The sequence below is a fragment of the Perissodus microlepis genome, chromosome 3 (assembly GCF_051167445.1).
Source record: "Perissodus microlepis isolate ML-2025 ecotype Zambia chromosome 3, ASM5116744v1, whole genome shotgun sequence".
Classification (NCBI taxonomy): Eukaryota; Metazoa; Chordata; class Actinopteri; order Cichliformes; family Cichlidae; genus Perissodus; species Perissodus microlepis.
The window spans coordinates 42,892,847-42,905,090 of NC_140463.1; the positions used below are offsets into that span (position 1 = coordinate 42,892,847).

General features: G+C 40.0%; 1 protein-coding gene and 1 long non-coding RNA gene across 2 annotated transcripts; both read left to right on the plus strand.

Annotated features, from left to right (window-relative positions):
* The first annotated feature begins 43 nt into the window (after positions 1 to 43).
* LOC146391571 (uncharacterized) lies at positions 44 to 1,177 on the plus strand. Its single transcript, XR_014799940.1, has 4 exons — positions 44 to 207; positions 436 to 492; positions 791 to 895; positions 997 to 1,177. It is a non-coding gene; the product is annotated as an uncharacterized LOC146391571 (long non-coding RNA).
* A 2,169-nt stretch (positions 1,178 to 3,346) lies between these two features.
* On the plus strand, positions 3,347 to 12,244 carry LOC146391572 (placenta-specific gene 8 protein-like). Its single transcript, XM_084924544.1, has 4 exons — positions 3,347 to 3,554; positions 5,111 to 5,217; positions 5,336 to 5,490; positions 10,294 to 12,244. Exons 2-4 carry the CDS (start codon positions 5,118 to 5,120, stop codon positions 10,453 to 10,455), a joined length of 417 nt encoding a protein of 138 aa, XP_084780670.1. The 5' UTR covers positions 3,347 to 3,554; positions 5,111 to 5,117; the 3' UTR covers positions 10,456 to 12,244.

Here is a 12,244-nt window from a genome sequence, read left to right on the forward strand (position 1 = left end):
AACATGTCAGGACTGATCTGTAAGTTCAAACTCCTCACACCGTGTCAGCGTGGACTCACTGCGGGGGTATAAAACTCAGATCCTCGTCTTCTGCAGAAGAATCTGAACACGTCAGACGGAACAGACGAACCTTCGCCATCATGTCCAGGATCACAGGGATGACGCTGCTGCTCATCATTCTGGTCAGCAGCCTGTGTGACAGCACAGGTACATACGAGGATCATTAGTTTTGAACCTTTTATGCATGGCTGTATAACTCTGTTTTACTCGCCAGCGGGACGATAACTAACTGACTCATTTTAAATGTAAACTATTGGCCACCACTTTGTCTGCCTGTGAGTTTGAGAGGAAATGTTACACGGGGTTGACGGATAATGTTTTACGTTCGTATAAATGATTTCTCACTTGTTTGCTTTTCTTTTTCACTGAGGGCAGAGTCTGTTGCTCAGTCTGGTGTGACCAAACAGGATATTCTCAGATGCAGATGCACAAGTAAGTTACCAGCAGTTTTGGCCTGTATGGCCTGTATTTGTATAGCGCTTTTACAAAACCCATTACAGTTTTGTTTGGTAATGTCATTGTTGCAGTTGTAACTGCAACAAAACACACAAACACCAACATTGCAGTCCTCAGGGCTGCTATGATGCTACATTGAAGTGTGTCCTATCTTGAAAAGATCGACTGCAAATCTGTGCCGTTGTAAACGTTACCATGATGCCACATAAAGTTGGTTAACTGGCAATGACTGGAGTGAAATGGTTTCAGTGACCACCTCTATTCTCTCTTGCAGAGTCTTCCAGGGGCAAGCTTAGGTGTCCCCAACCACTCCTACCCACAGACAGCAAAGAGCAACAGGCTCTGAAAAAATGCCTCTGCAGCTCAGGAAAACAAGGCAGTAAGTGAAATGCAGTCATGTTTGTTTGAGGTTCATGTTTCCTGTAATAATGTTCAGTAAAGATATTTAAGTTGGTGTTGTTTGATTTTTGTCTTTTGTAGAGCGTCCAGAGCTTCTGCGATTCTGCCACAGAAGTGTGTTTGGGGGGGCTGCTACACCGCTCTGATATAAATCAGTGGAATTATAAACGAACTTGATATGAAATCCCATTTTGTATGATATTAATCTTTTTATATGTTTGTGAATTTTCTACTGCTGTAAATAAAAAACAGATCTTCATCAGAGTTTTGTGTTCATATTATTGTATGTATTATTATGTTATTTTTTGGTTCCATCATATATTTACAAAAAATGAGATCAGTTTCAGTTCTTCCATTCAAAATTACTTTAAAGTTAAAGGAAAAGGGAAGGATTTTCCCTGATGTCATTAAAGCACGCATAGCTTTGAAGCCATGTGATGGTTATGAAACTGTGGTTATGTCTCACCGTGGATGAAACAATCGCCACTGTTACATAGAATTATACCTTTTTGTCTCAACACTGCATTCTTTTTCATTTTTCTAATTATTCAGTTCAGTTACATTTTATTTCTATAGCGCCACAAAGTTGTCTCAAGGAGCTTTATACTTTTTTTTAACAAGATATCAAATTATTCCAGCCTGTCCCCCTTTTCAGTTCTCATCTTGTTTCTTCTTGTCAGTTCATACTGTTAATAGTCAGGTCGTATATTTTTAAAGAGACGACTATGCAAAAGGTTTGAGGCTCCTCTCATTTCTTTACATTTTTCAAGGAAAAGAGGAAATAGTCATAGTGAGTTGAAATACGTTCAAACATAGGTGGGAACACAATATATACTTGTATACAATATACAAGTCAAACTAAATGAGTCAAAACCAGATGACAATTCTAATGAGCTTGAAAGTCAGAATTTGGTGTGGCCAGTTTTATCCTTCAACACAGACTGAACTTTGTTGGGCAGCTTTCTTGTAATTTCTTTAAGTAGTCTTCAGGAATAGTTCTCAGGCTTCTTGAAGGACATCCAAAGCTCTTTTTTGGATGTTTGCTGCCTTTTGTTCCATTCTCTGTCAGGATGATCCCACATTGTTTCAGTAATGTTGAGGTCCAAGCTCTGGAGAGGCCAATTCATGACTGATAGTCTTCCATTGTGTGTTTCTTTCTGTCCAGGTAGGCTTTCACTGGATTAGATCATAATCAATTTGCAAATTGTCAATCAGTTTCTTTCTAGATGGCCCCAAAAGGTTGATTCTGTTCATCTGGATGTAGCATCCAATGAACTGTTTATGAGGTTGGGGAAACCTGCAGTCAGCTGAGACTGAAGAAGTCAATTGGATGATTTAAGAAACGTTTCTCCCACTGAAAACGCTACGTCCAGATGAACAGAATCAACCTTTTGGGATTTACTTACTTAGATGATTGAGCATGCATCAAGACTTTCTAGATGCTCTTGCATCTTGCAATCTTGGTAGATTAAAGACTGACAGTACATTTCAATGTTTATAATTCTGTCAATTTTGAATAGCACCAACACCACTGTCTAAAATGTAGCTCCAAACCATGACAGAGCCGCCACCGTGTTTTACAGATGGCTGTAAAACCCTGTTGTGCCTCTCCTCCCCTTTTCTGTTCATGCTAAAAATTTTGTTGCATTTGTTCAACTACATTGGACAGTTTTTGCTGTGACATTTAGATGGTAGAGTCAGAATTTGATATAAACACCATGAAATTGGGGATTTTACTGGAATTTTGCTTTCTAAGTTTAAACTAAGAAATAGGTGTTTCCCAAAATGACAAAGTCTAGCTTTGCTTTATTTCACAACTATTGCGTTTTGGTTGTGAAATGAGAACATTACTCTGTGGGCCTGTGAAATATTAAGTACAGTATTACAACAGACCACCACAGTATAAAACACAATATGAGACTGAGTTATTTTTAGTGCTTTCTATCTTCTATGAAAATATTAATGTCCTTCTCACCATTCCCCTCTCTTCTTTTCTATCTATTTCTTGTGAGTTGTGCTGTCAATAATCTCAATTTTCTTATATTTTTCATACCCACCTATTTACTGCCTACGAGGAATGTCACCTCTTTTAATCTCTTTTGTGATCATTCGTCTCAGCTTTAGCCCTGATGCAAGAGAAGAACAGGTTCTGTGTGATAAGGGTAAGCGTTAGTGAATGGGGCTTTCCTGTTATCTGTTTTGCACACTTCAACAAGAAATGAGAAATCAGATATCATAGTGGAGACATTGTTTGTGGTGAAATGGTTTACCAAGAAGAATCACTGGAAACCCTGTTCGGATGGTGAAATTCCAAACTACTAATTTTCTAAATTAGAGGTGTTGAGTTATGCAATCGTTTTATTTTACACAGCTTCCTACAAATTTTCGTGTCTAAACTACTTTTTACACTTTAACCAACCTCTCACTGGACTCAGCACACTGCAGGTCAGCAAAGCAAACTGTCATGAGAACAAAAAGGCCTGTTTGTCTCGTTTCACCCATATTTACACCAAAACATTACAGTCAGGTGGTGACTTATGAGCAGCTTTCAGACATGTAAGTAAAATAGGGAAGAGTAAAAGAAAGAAAAAGTGAAAAAGAGAAGAGCAGAAAACTTGGCTTACAACAGTTTGGATAAGGTGAGTCATCTATTCTATCATGTCTGGTTGAACATTTCCACACTCTCTGGAACAGCGATGTGAATTATTCCTCAGATGGAAGGCTGCCTGTAACCCGGTCTGCTCCTGTAACAGAGTTCTAGTGGAATATTTTATCTCCTCGGGGACTGAAATGTGGCTGAAGAGATAAAGCTAAATAACAGCTTATGTTAGAAGACAGCAGTGTTTAATACTTTAATGAGTGAGGGACAGCTTGCTCCTGAGGTCACAAACAAAAAGTTTGCTAGTTTGTACATCTGTACCTGTTTTTTTGTTTGTTTGTTTTTTTTGCTGCTGTGTAGAGATGTTAATCTGTGTGGGTTATGCTGGGACAGAAATAAACAAAGTAAAAAATAACTCATTGCTACAATAACTGCAAAAATGTTCACAGGTGTTTATTTTCCTAATTCCTAAGCTATTGATAATATAATTTCATTTTTGAATGAGGGAATGTCTCATTTCTGTGGTGCCACCTGGTGTTGAGTTGGATCAGGCGGCAGTGGGAGATGCTGGAGAAACCTGGTTTACTCTATGTACAGTAAAGGCTCTTAAGGAGTGTCTAGGAAAAACCTGCTCCACAGGATCTTCAAATCCCAGCTTTGGTAAAGCTTTGAGAGCATTCCAAGGGTCCACAACGAGTCCCTCATATCGTGCACCTCTGTTGCCATAAGAGCTGTGGTTCCAAGGTAGTTGATGCCTGAGTGGCAGTAAACCCCCAAATCAGATAGACCATATAGGTGAAGGTAGCAGCTAAGATGAAGAAGGAGTCCTGTGAAGCGTGGGACTCTGGAGGCAGTTGACAATATAACCCTGGCAGTAGCTAAAGCAAAGACTTGGTCAACTTCAAGGTATTTCTAGCAAATCATCAGGTGAAAGAGGAAGGGGTTGTGACTTCCTCCTCACACTGCATAGAGTGGGCAAGGACAGCTGCTAACCTCAAATTAGAGAGTATAATTTGGTGGTAGAAAGAATGCTTCAATGATCTCTTCAATCCCACTTACACACCTTCTGCAGTGGTCCGGGACAAAGGGGGATGAATTGAACCTCATGTTCAGAAGGAGCAATGCAGTCCAACCACCCTTTGGACTGCTCCTCACCCTAGGGTGAGGAGCTTGGTCATATGGGAGGGGCTTAGAGTAGAGCCAGTACTCCTTCACACTGAAAGGAGCCAATTGAGGTAATTAGTGCATCTGATCAGGGTGACTCCTTGATGCCTCCTAGGTGAGGTGTTTCCTACCATATGCTACCAGGAGAAGGATAGAGGGCAGATTCAGGATAGAATCTCTCCACGACTCTGGCAAGATTAAATCTCTTGGTTGGCATGGGAATGCTTCTTCAGTGTCCCCACAGATGATCTTGGGAGAGGAAATATCAGGGTATCTCTGCTCTGACCCAAACTTGAATAAGCAACAGAAAACGGATAGATGGACTAAACTTCAACATGTAATGAGCATCGCCAAGGAATGTATTTGCAATTATAATATAGTTCTCTTCTTATCTTTTATCTTCTAATGTTAATCCACTTTTCTTTTGAATAGTTCAATAATGTTGCGACAGGTGGTACAGGTTCAGCCACAGAGCACGGTTCAAGAGGAAGGGCAATGGAGCACTGGTCTGTGTGAGTGCTACAAAGACATGGGCGACTGTAAGTATGTGAAATTATTACATTGTCTTTGCTGATCCCCGGTGATTGACTGATAGTTGGATTGAACTCTTATTACCTGTCAGTGATTTAATATAGTGTATTTATGTAATCTATGCAGGCTGTTTTGCCCTGTGCTGCCTCCCAGTCTTTACCTGTAAAGTGACCAGTGCAGTGGGAGCTTGCCCATGCCTACCTCTGCTGGACTGTATAGGCTGTGTACCACCAGCCTCTCTTGCCATGAGGGCGTCTGTCAGGCAGCGATATGGCATAAAGGTACTAGAAAACAGCATAACTGTTGCCTTTTTTTTTTTTTTAGAAAAAAACAAAAACAAACCCATAAAATTGTTTCCTGATGAAATTCTAAGATGTACCACACTCAAATCACATGAGATTCACATGAGATTTTAAAATAAAACCTGTGAGGTCTAAGCATCTCTAATCCCACTACCCACATAGCAAGCAGGTCTGACCCAGATCTGGCATCAAGCTGGCACTTCTGACTGATCAGTGTTATGGCAGGGTGTTATGTCAACCAGATGTGGGCCAGGTCTGGCAATGATGGCACTATTTATGTTCCTATTTTCCTATTTTAGTTAGAAGACCCAAATGCCATGTTGCAATACTATACTGCTATGGTAGCCAACGTTTCAAATGAAGGGTTGACAGGTTTGTGAGTGTACACTTTATCAAAAACCTAGTGACGGTTTACTCATCTTTGCTAGTTGGTGGCTGTAGCTCAGGCGGTAGAGCAAGTTGCCTACTGATTGGAAGGTTAATGGTTTGATCCCTGACTTCTCTAGTCTGCATGTCAAGAGTGTGAATGTAGTTAGAAAGCACTCAGTTTAGAGAAAGTGGGTGAATGTTGTATGGAGCACTTTAAGTAATCAAGGAGAGTAGAAAAGCTCTGCGTAAGAGTCAGTCCACTCACTGTCTGAATAGAGTTTCATTGTGTTACTTTTGCACTATTATGTTCCGGCACATGTTGTTATTAGATGGCTTGATTAAGGTAAACATTAGGCTGACATATGGGGCCAGAGCTGAAACTGTTCTGGGCCAGCACAGGGCTAGCAGTATGTCTGCAACTGCACACAACTTACACATGGCCCACATACCGCAATGAATAACGGCCCTTTGGTGGCCCAGATCAGGTTTGCCAGAGGTAATCCACACATGGGCCAGCACAGGACCACCAGTGTGTCTGCAACTGGCCTTGTGCTGGCCCATGTGTGGGCCACCTCTGGCAAACCAGGTCTGGGCCGCCAAAGGGCCGTCATTCTTTGTGGTATGTGGGCCATGTGTAAGCACATTGTGTGGGCCAGATCCGGCCCATACGAATTTTGCTATGTTGGTAGGGGCAGCTGGCTTCTCTGAGCCTCACTAAAACATTAATAATAGAATTAATAATAAAATTAAACATTAATGACAAAAAAAATCTCAGTATATGTATATTTGAAATAAGTAAACCTCCAGTAACACTTACATAACACTTACATAATGCAACCTAAAGAAATATACACAAATAGATATTTTAGTTCATGTCTTCCAGTCAGTCTCAAATTTGGAACTTTATAGCCTAAGGCGCTGGAGAAATTGCGCCTTAGACTGTAAAGTTCCAAGGTGGGTCTTTGTAGCAGTTTTGTAATTATTTGATTCAAGTTCTTATTTCTTCCAGTGTTTGGGCTTAAATCCTATCCAGATCTATTTTTAATGGACAATGGAGTGGTGGCAAATGTTTTTTCTTTCTTTTTTTGAGGTAGAAATGACTGTCTTTGACTGACAAGATGAAGTGCTAAGCTAAAGTTATAACTCAGTGCTAGCAAGCTTTGGTTTCAAAGAGACAGTAACTATTTACTGCTAAGATACAGCTAAAATACTAGATACTCACATTTTAGTGAGTCCAGAGCTCCAGAGGTTGCTGCTTAGTAAACACAAATGGTTAGTTAATGAAAAGTAACATTTTGCTAATGCTAATAAGGCTAACAATCACATAGAAAGGCTACATGTCTCCTTGTCCTGGACACTACAAGTTTTTTAAATTCCCCTAAAAAGACTGACACCATGTCTTCCAAAATATATTTTCCCATGTGCTTCACTGGTGATAATATTCGAAACTACTATCTGAACCTGGGGAGCTGCTTTACACGAGTTTTAGCGAGGTTTGTGATTAAATGCTAGCTAGCTTATCATTTTTTCTTACCACCAGTTCAAGCCAAAAAAACACAATTTTATTTTTAGTTTTTGATACTCACAGTATTATTTGATGCGTGCTGTCAGTAAAAAATGTCTCAAAGTTAAGGGATCACTGCTATACACAAGCATCTGTTATTAACTTCGTTAAGACTGTATTAATAAAACTTAGCTGTTCTGCAAAACATATGTGGGTCTGTATTGTGTAGTCATATGTGGGTCTGTATTGTTGTATAAACGGGTTTCAATGTTTCCCTCACTTCTTCTGTTGGCCGTATTTAACAGGATATAGGCATATTCTGTTTAAATTCACTGTTGGCACCAACACTGATGTGATTAAAGCTTTTGTCACAGTTTTCTCAGTGAATTTTTGACTACGATGACCTGGATGACTGAGAACCTTCACAGACAAATGATAGAGCCGTTTACCACAGGGCTCTTCCATGTTCAGTCTGGAAGACAAGTTAAACTTTACTCTAACTGTTAGCGATTATAAAGTCTTTCATTCAAATGAAGGAATCTATCCCTGCAGCTGTAGTTGATGTCATGATAAACAGAATGTGACTGATTGCTTCCCAATACAGCGCATTGTGTCCCCAGCTCAATTACACAGAGCTGCTGGGCCTTTGCATAATTCTGACTGTAGCTGAGGAGATTGAGGTATATAAGTGATGAATCACAATAACAGCACACAGGAGAAATAGATCCAACGTCACTACGTGCTATCGTAATGACACCAGTTATTACTTGAGCAATGCAAACAACATTGTTAGTCTGTGCAGTAACATTAGATATTTGTTAATTATTAAATAAATAAGCGTGCATAACTGCTATGAATAAACAAATGAATAAACAACTAAGTACTGAATTGCTCCGGCACCCACCTACTGCCTCACTGCTGTGTTTGTCCACACTGAGCACTCATCCACCTGGATGTGTGAACACAGACTCCTGATAGACATCAGCTCGCCGTCACTGATCAGTGCTCAGCTAATATGAAACAGCTGTTTCCCATGCAAACAACAAATGTTCAGTTTGATGTGGGATAAGGCCAGCCTGTCCTTTCTGGGACAGTGAAGAAAAGGAGAGATATGGTGGGAGTGGTTGAAGGCCAGCAAGGCAGATGCTGGAGCGCTGCCATCGGAGAGAAGGAGGTGGTTGGTAATGTTGGCTTTAATGGAGGTGGAGTGGGCTGTCAGTGGCTGTCAATACCGCAGAGCATGAGCTAGGAGGGTGCCAAAAATTCTTATGAAAACAAGTCCCAGCATGTAGGCTGTTTGTGAAACAAGGCAACTATTCTCTCATAAGAGAAAAGAGATAAGGCCTTAACGGTACATACCATGAAAATAAAATTTCCTTACACACTCTGACGTTCAGGGCCATCTTTCTGTAAAAATTAAATATATTTATCCCGCTATGTTTCTTCAGTTACCCCCAGTTTCACTGTTCATAGACATTCATGGTTCCCAGAGAATCACTGGAGTAGACACTGGTGATTACCAAGGCCAGCAGGATTTCTTGTAGTGCTACTATGAGATTCGCATTTTAGATGAACTGTCTAATAAATGGACTCGCATGGAATTTGGTACAACTTGTTCTCATTATTTTTTGGGCTTGAAAGTGAAATATCTTAATTTTTATCTGATGTAGTGCCAGGGACTTGTCAAAATACCCGCAAAAGTCTTTCAACTGCGGAAACACATCAAACGTGGCCGAGCTGTTGAATTCTCCAGTTTTTCTTTCACTTGTCTTTTATCATTAGCATGACACTGACGTAGTTTATAGCGAAAAATCTGTCTGATGTGTACCCTGAAAGTGTTTGTAATTTGTGTTTATCAGATGTCGGTAACGGTTTATGGCTGGCATGAGCATGAGCTGGCAAGTCTTCTAACCAACCATATTTCTTAGTGTTAAAAAGGTTTAGTCTGCTTTGCTCACTAGAAACAAAGAGTTGAAGGGAAGACAAATGCTCTTTTGGAGTTTTTCTGTAGGAGTACAGTAGTGTACTTTCCTCCTTTTGTCAGTTCTGTACAAAAGGTTTGCATTGGACTTCAAGAACTCTGGCCCTAATCTATGAGCACATGCAACTAATAGATCACTTGATGATCTACAAAGCAAACTTGTTTAGCTGTATCCATAAACCACAGAGGTGCAGTGCACAGACTAATGTATCTGTTAATCAAAACAGAAGAACAGGACTTAATTTGCCAAAACTTACACACCCACACAAAACTTCCAATTAGGCCTAATACAGTCTGTCTGTTGGTAAAGGTCATATTACATCATAATCAAGCCAAATTGAAGTTAGCAGTTTAACTTACACAAGGCTAGACCTGCTGTTCTAGAGTGAGGAGTGATAGTAGGGAAAGAAAACTGACAGAAACTGGCCTCAAAGTTGCTGTGCTGACTCAGTATCATGAAGGGAAAAATCACATGCCGTAGCTGTGCATGGAATGAACATCGGCTGTTTTGCTGTTTCTCAGACTTTATTGATTTATCAAATCTCACCCACCAGCATTTTCATCCTGACATTACTGACAAGTCCTTTCTCTGTTGCTATGAGCAAAGACTTGGCTGCAAGAAAGCCAGTGTCCTCAGAGAAAGGATTCTCACTGAAACACAAGAACACTTAGTACTCATGCACTGACAAAGATACTGCCTGCTTTTATCCACACTACATGCATTTTTGAAATCTGGCCTTCTTTGTCAAAAAGAAATGTTGCAAAACTATAATGTAAATATTTGACTCTATTTGTAGTCTAAGTAATCGTGCTGGTTTACTGCAGTACCAATCTGCTGCATGGCGTTTCTTTCACACCTAAATGCAAATGTTCACCTTTTGTTTGAGCCTCCCACTTGTGTTCAGGCTTCTCTTCGTGTGTCTCACAGGGGAGTGTGTGGAGCGACTGCCTGTATGGATGCTGCTGCTATCCGCTATCTTGGCTCCAGATCTCCAGAGAGCTGAAAAGAAGAGCAGCATCCCACGCCTCTTCTTCTTCTTCAGCCAGATACACCCATCTAACATCCCTGCAGGGGGCGCACTTGGTCTAGACACATCTAAAACTGACTTTCTCCCCACAGTGTGTCCTCCAGAGTACAGGAGTTGATTTAATCACATTTCCTCTGCTCTGGAGCCACTCCCGGTTACCTCAGAGAATTCAGCAGGGACACAATGCGTCCTGCGGAGAGGAAAGTTCAGTTTGTCCCAAGATGAAGTGAAAGAGCTGTGATAAAAAGGCATTTCAATATCAGAGCCGGGGGCTTTGTGTTCCTTTGAGTAACTACTTAGATTGTGAGATTATATTCTTTCACTGGTGGAAACTAATGGAGCTCAACTCTGCAAACAATTTCTTTTCAGTAACCTTAGAAGATATAGTTTCCCTTATGATGATAAGTGTATGTATGTAAGAAAGGGTTCTTCTCTTTCCTAATGGTAAGGTAGATTTGGGGTTCATTTAGCTGGCAGTACTTCTGTGCACATAGCGAGTACTATTTATGCACATTGCTGTATTAATGTAGCATTTTTAGTGAAGTGAAACTTGTTATTGTTCTATCCTTTAATACATAAAAGACACTACAACATACTGATGGTGTAAGCATAAATACATATATGGATATGTAAACACTGGACATTGTTTTCATAACGTCACCATTTGGTTTCATGACTCATTCGAGGTGAGAAGTTCACAATGTGCATCTTTGTTTCTTTAAACCTTTTTAAGTGACAGACACTTGTGAATCACAAGGTAGCCACACGCTAATGCATGCTTCACTTTGTTAGTTATTCTACTCTAAATCGGGCCATAATTTACAAAATGAACACCATGCTGCAATGTTATGTCGCAATGTTATGTACAATGACATGAATTTTATCGCTTGAGAAAATGTCTTTATAAAATGTTATTATGGGTTTCATGCAAAGAGAAGAGAGCTTTTATCTACAGTCCTAATTTAATGCTATTTTTGACACCATCTTCATATTAAGTGCTCACCTTCTAGAAGAATGAAGGAAACACAAACTACACAGAACGTTATTTATGAGCAAAAATGCATCTGTTTTGGTTAATAATGATTATATGGCAATGCTGTTTATACTGAATGTACATATCAAATTAAGATTTTGAGATGAAACCATTCATCCATCCATATTTGTGTCTTCTTATCCAGTTCAGTTCGGTTTAGTGAGTGGGCTGTTGGGGAAGAATTGAAGAATGTCAAATATTTCCATTTTGCTTCTGTAAACTCTTTGATTATTCACTGTAAATATTCTGTTTCACCGCTAATATTCCATTTCCTGTGCATATCTATTTAGCTGATCTCTGTGTCGCTGCTAAATATTTTGTGTTGGATTGTTTCAGTGACTCGTAATAAATGCTAAATGCTGTAAAGCTGATTTTAAAACAATAGTGTGATGTGAATCCAAGGAAATGCCCAAGTCAACAACTTGTCAGTGAATTTGATGAAGAACACTTGCAGTATTCAAAATATGGGCACGGAGCCACATGCCACTGCTCCGCAGTACTCCTTTGTTCTACTCTATATCCCTTTAAAGGTTTAAACAAGTAATTTTTATCAGCATTTTACGCGTAAGCATCAACTTTGAGTTGGATTTTACCCACATGCTAAATCAGCATAATTTGAGAAGCTGCTGATTTAGCAACTCTCGTTCATGCATTTTGACCTTAAAGTTTTTCTGTCTGAATGTTTTGTGGTGGGGCGTGGTCTGCGGTGCCGTGCAGGGAGGGCGGACGCACCTGCACGGCATCCTTAATCACGCCCGCATGGTTAAAAACACGGGGACTCAGGGGCTGGTGTGTGTTGTGGTGTGACAAATATTGAA

Bases quoted from the DNA above. Each gene is read 5' to 3' on its own strand.
- LOC146391572 (XM_084924544.1), top strand. From the start codon at position 5,118: ATGTTGCGACAGGTGGTACAGGTTCAGCCACAGAGCACGGTTCAAGAG. The intron at 5,218-5,335 runs GTAAGTATGTGA...TAATCTATGCAG, and splicing joins CTACAAAGACATGGGCGACT to GCTGTTTTGCCCTGTGCTGC. The intron at 5,491-10,293 runs GTACTAGAAAAC...TGTGTCTCACAG, and splicing joins GGCAGCGATATGGCATAAAG to GGGAGTGTGTGGAGCGACTG.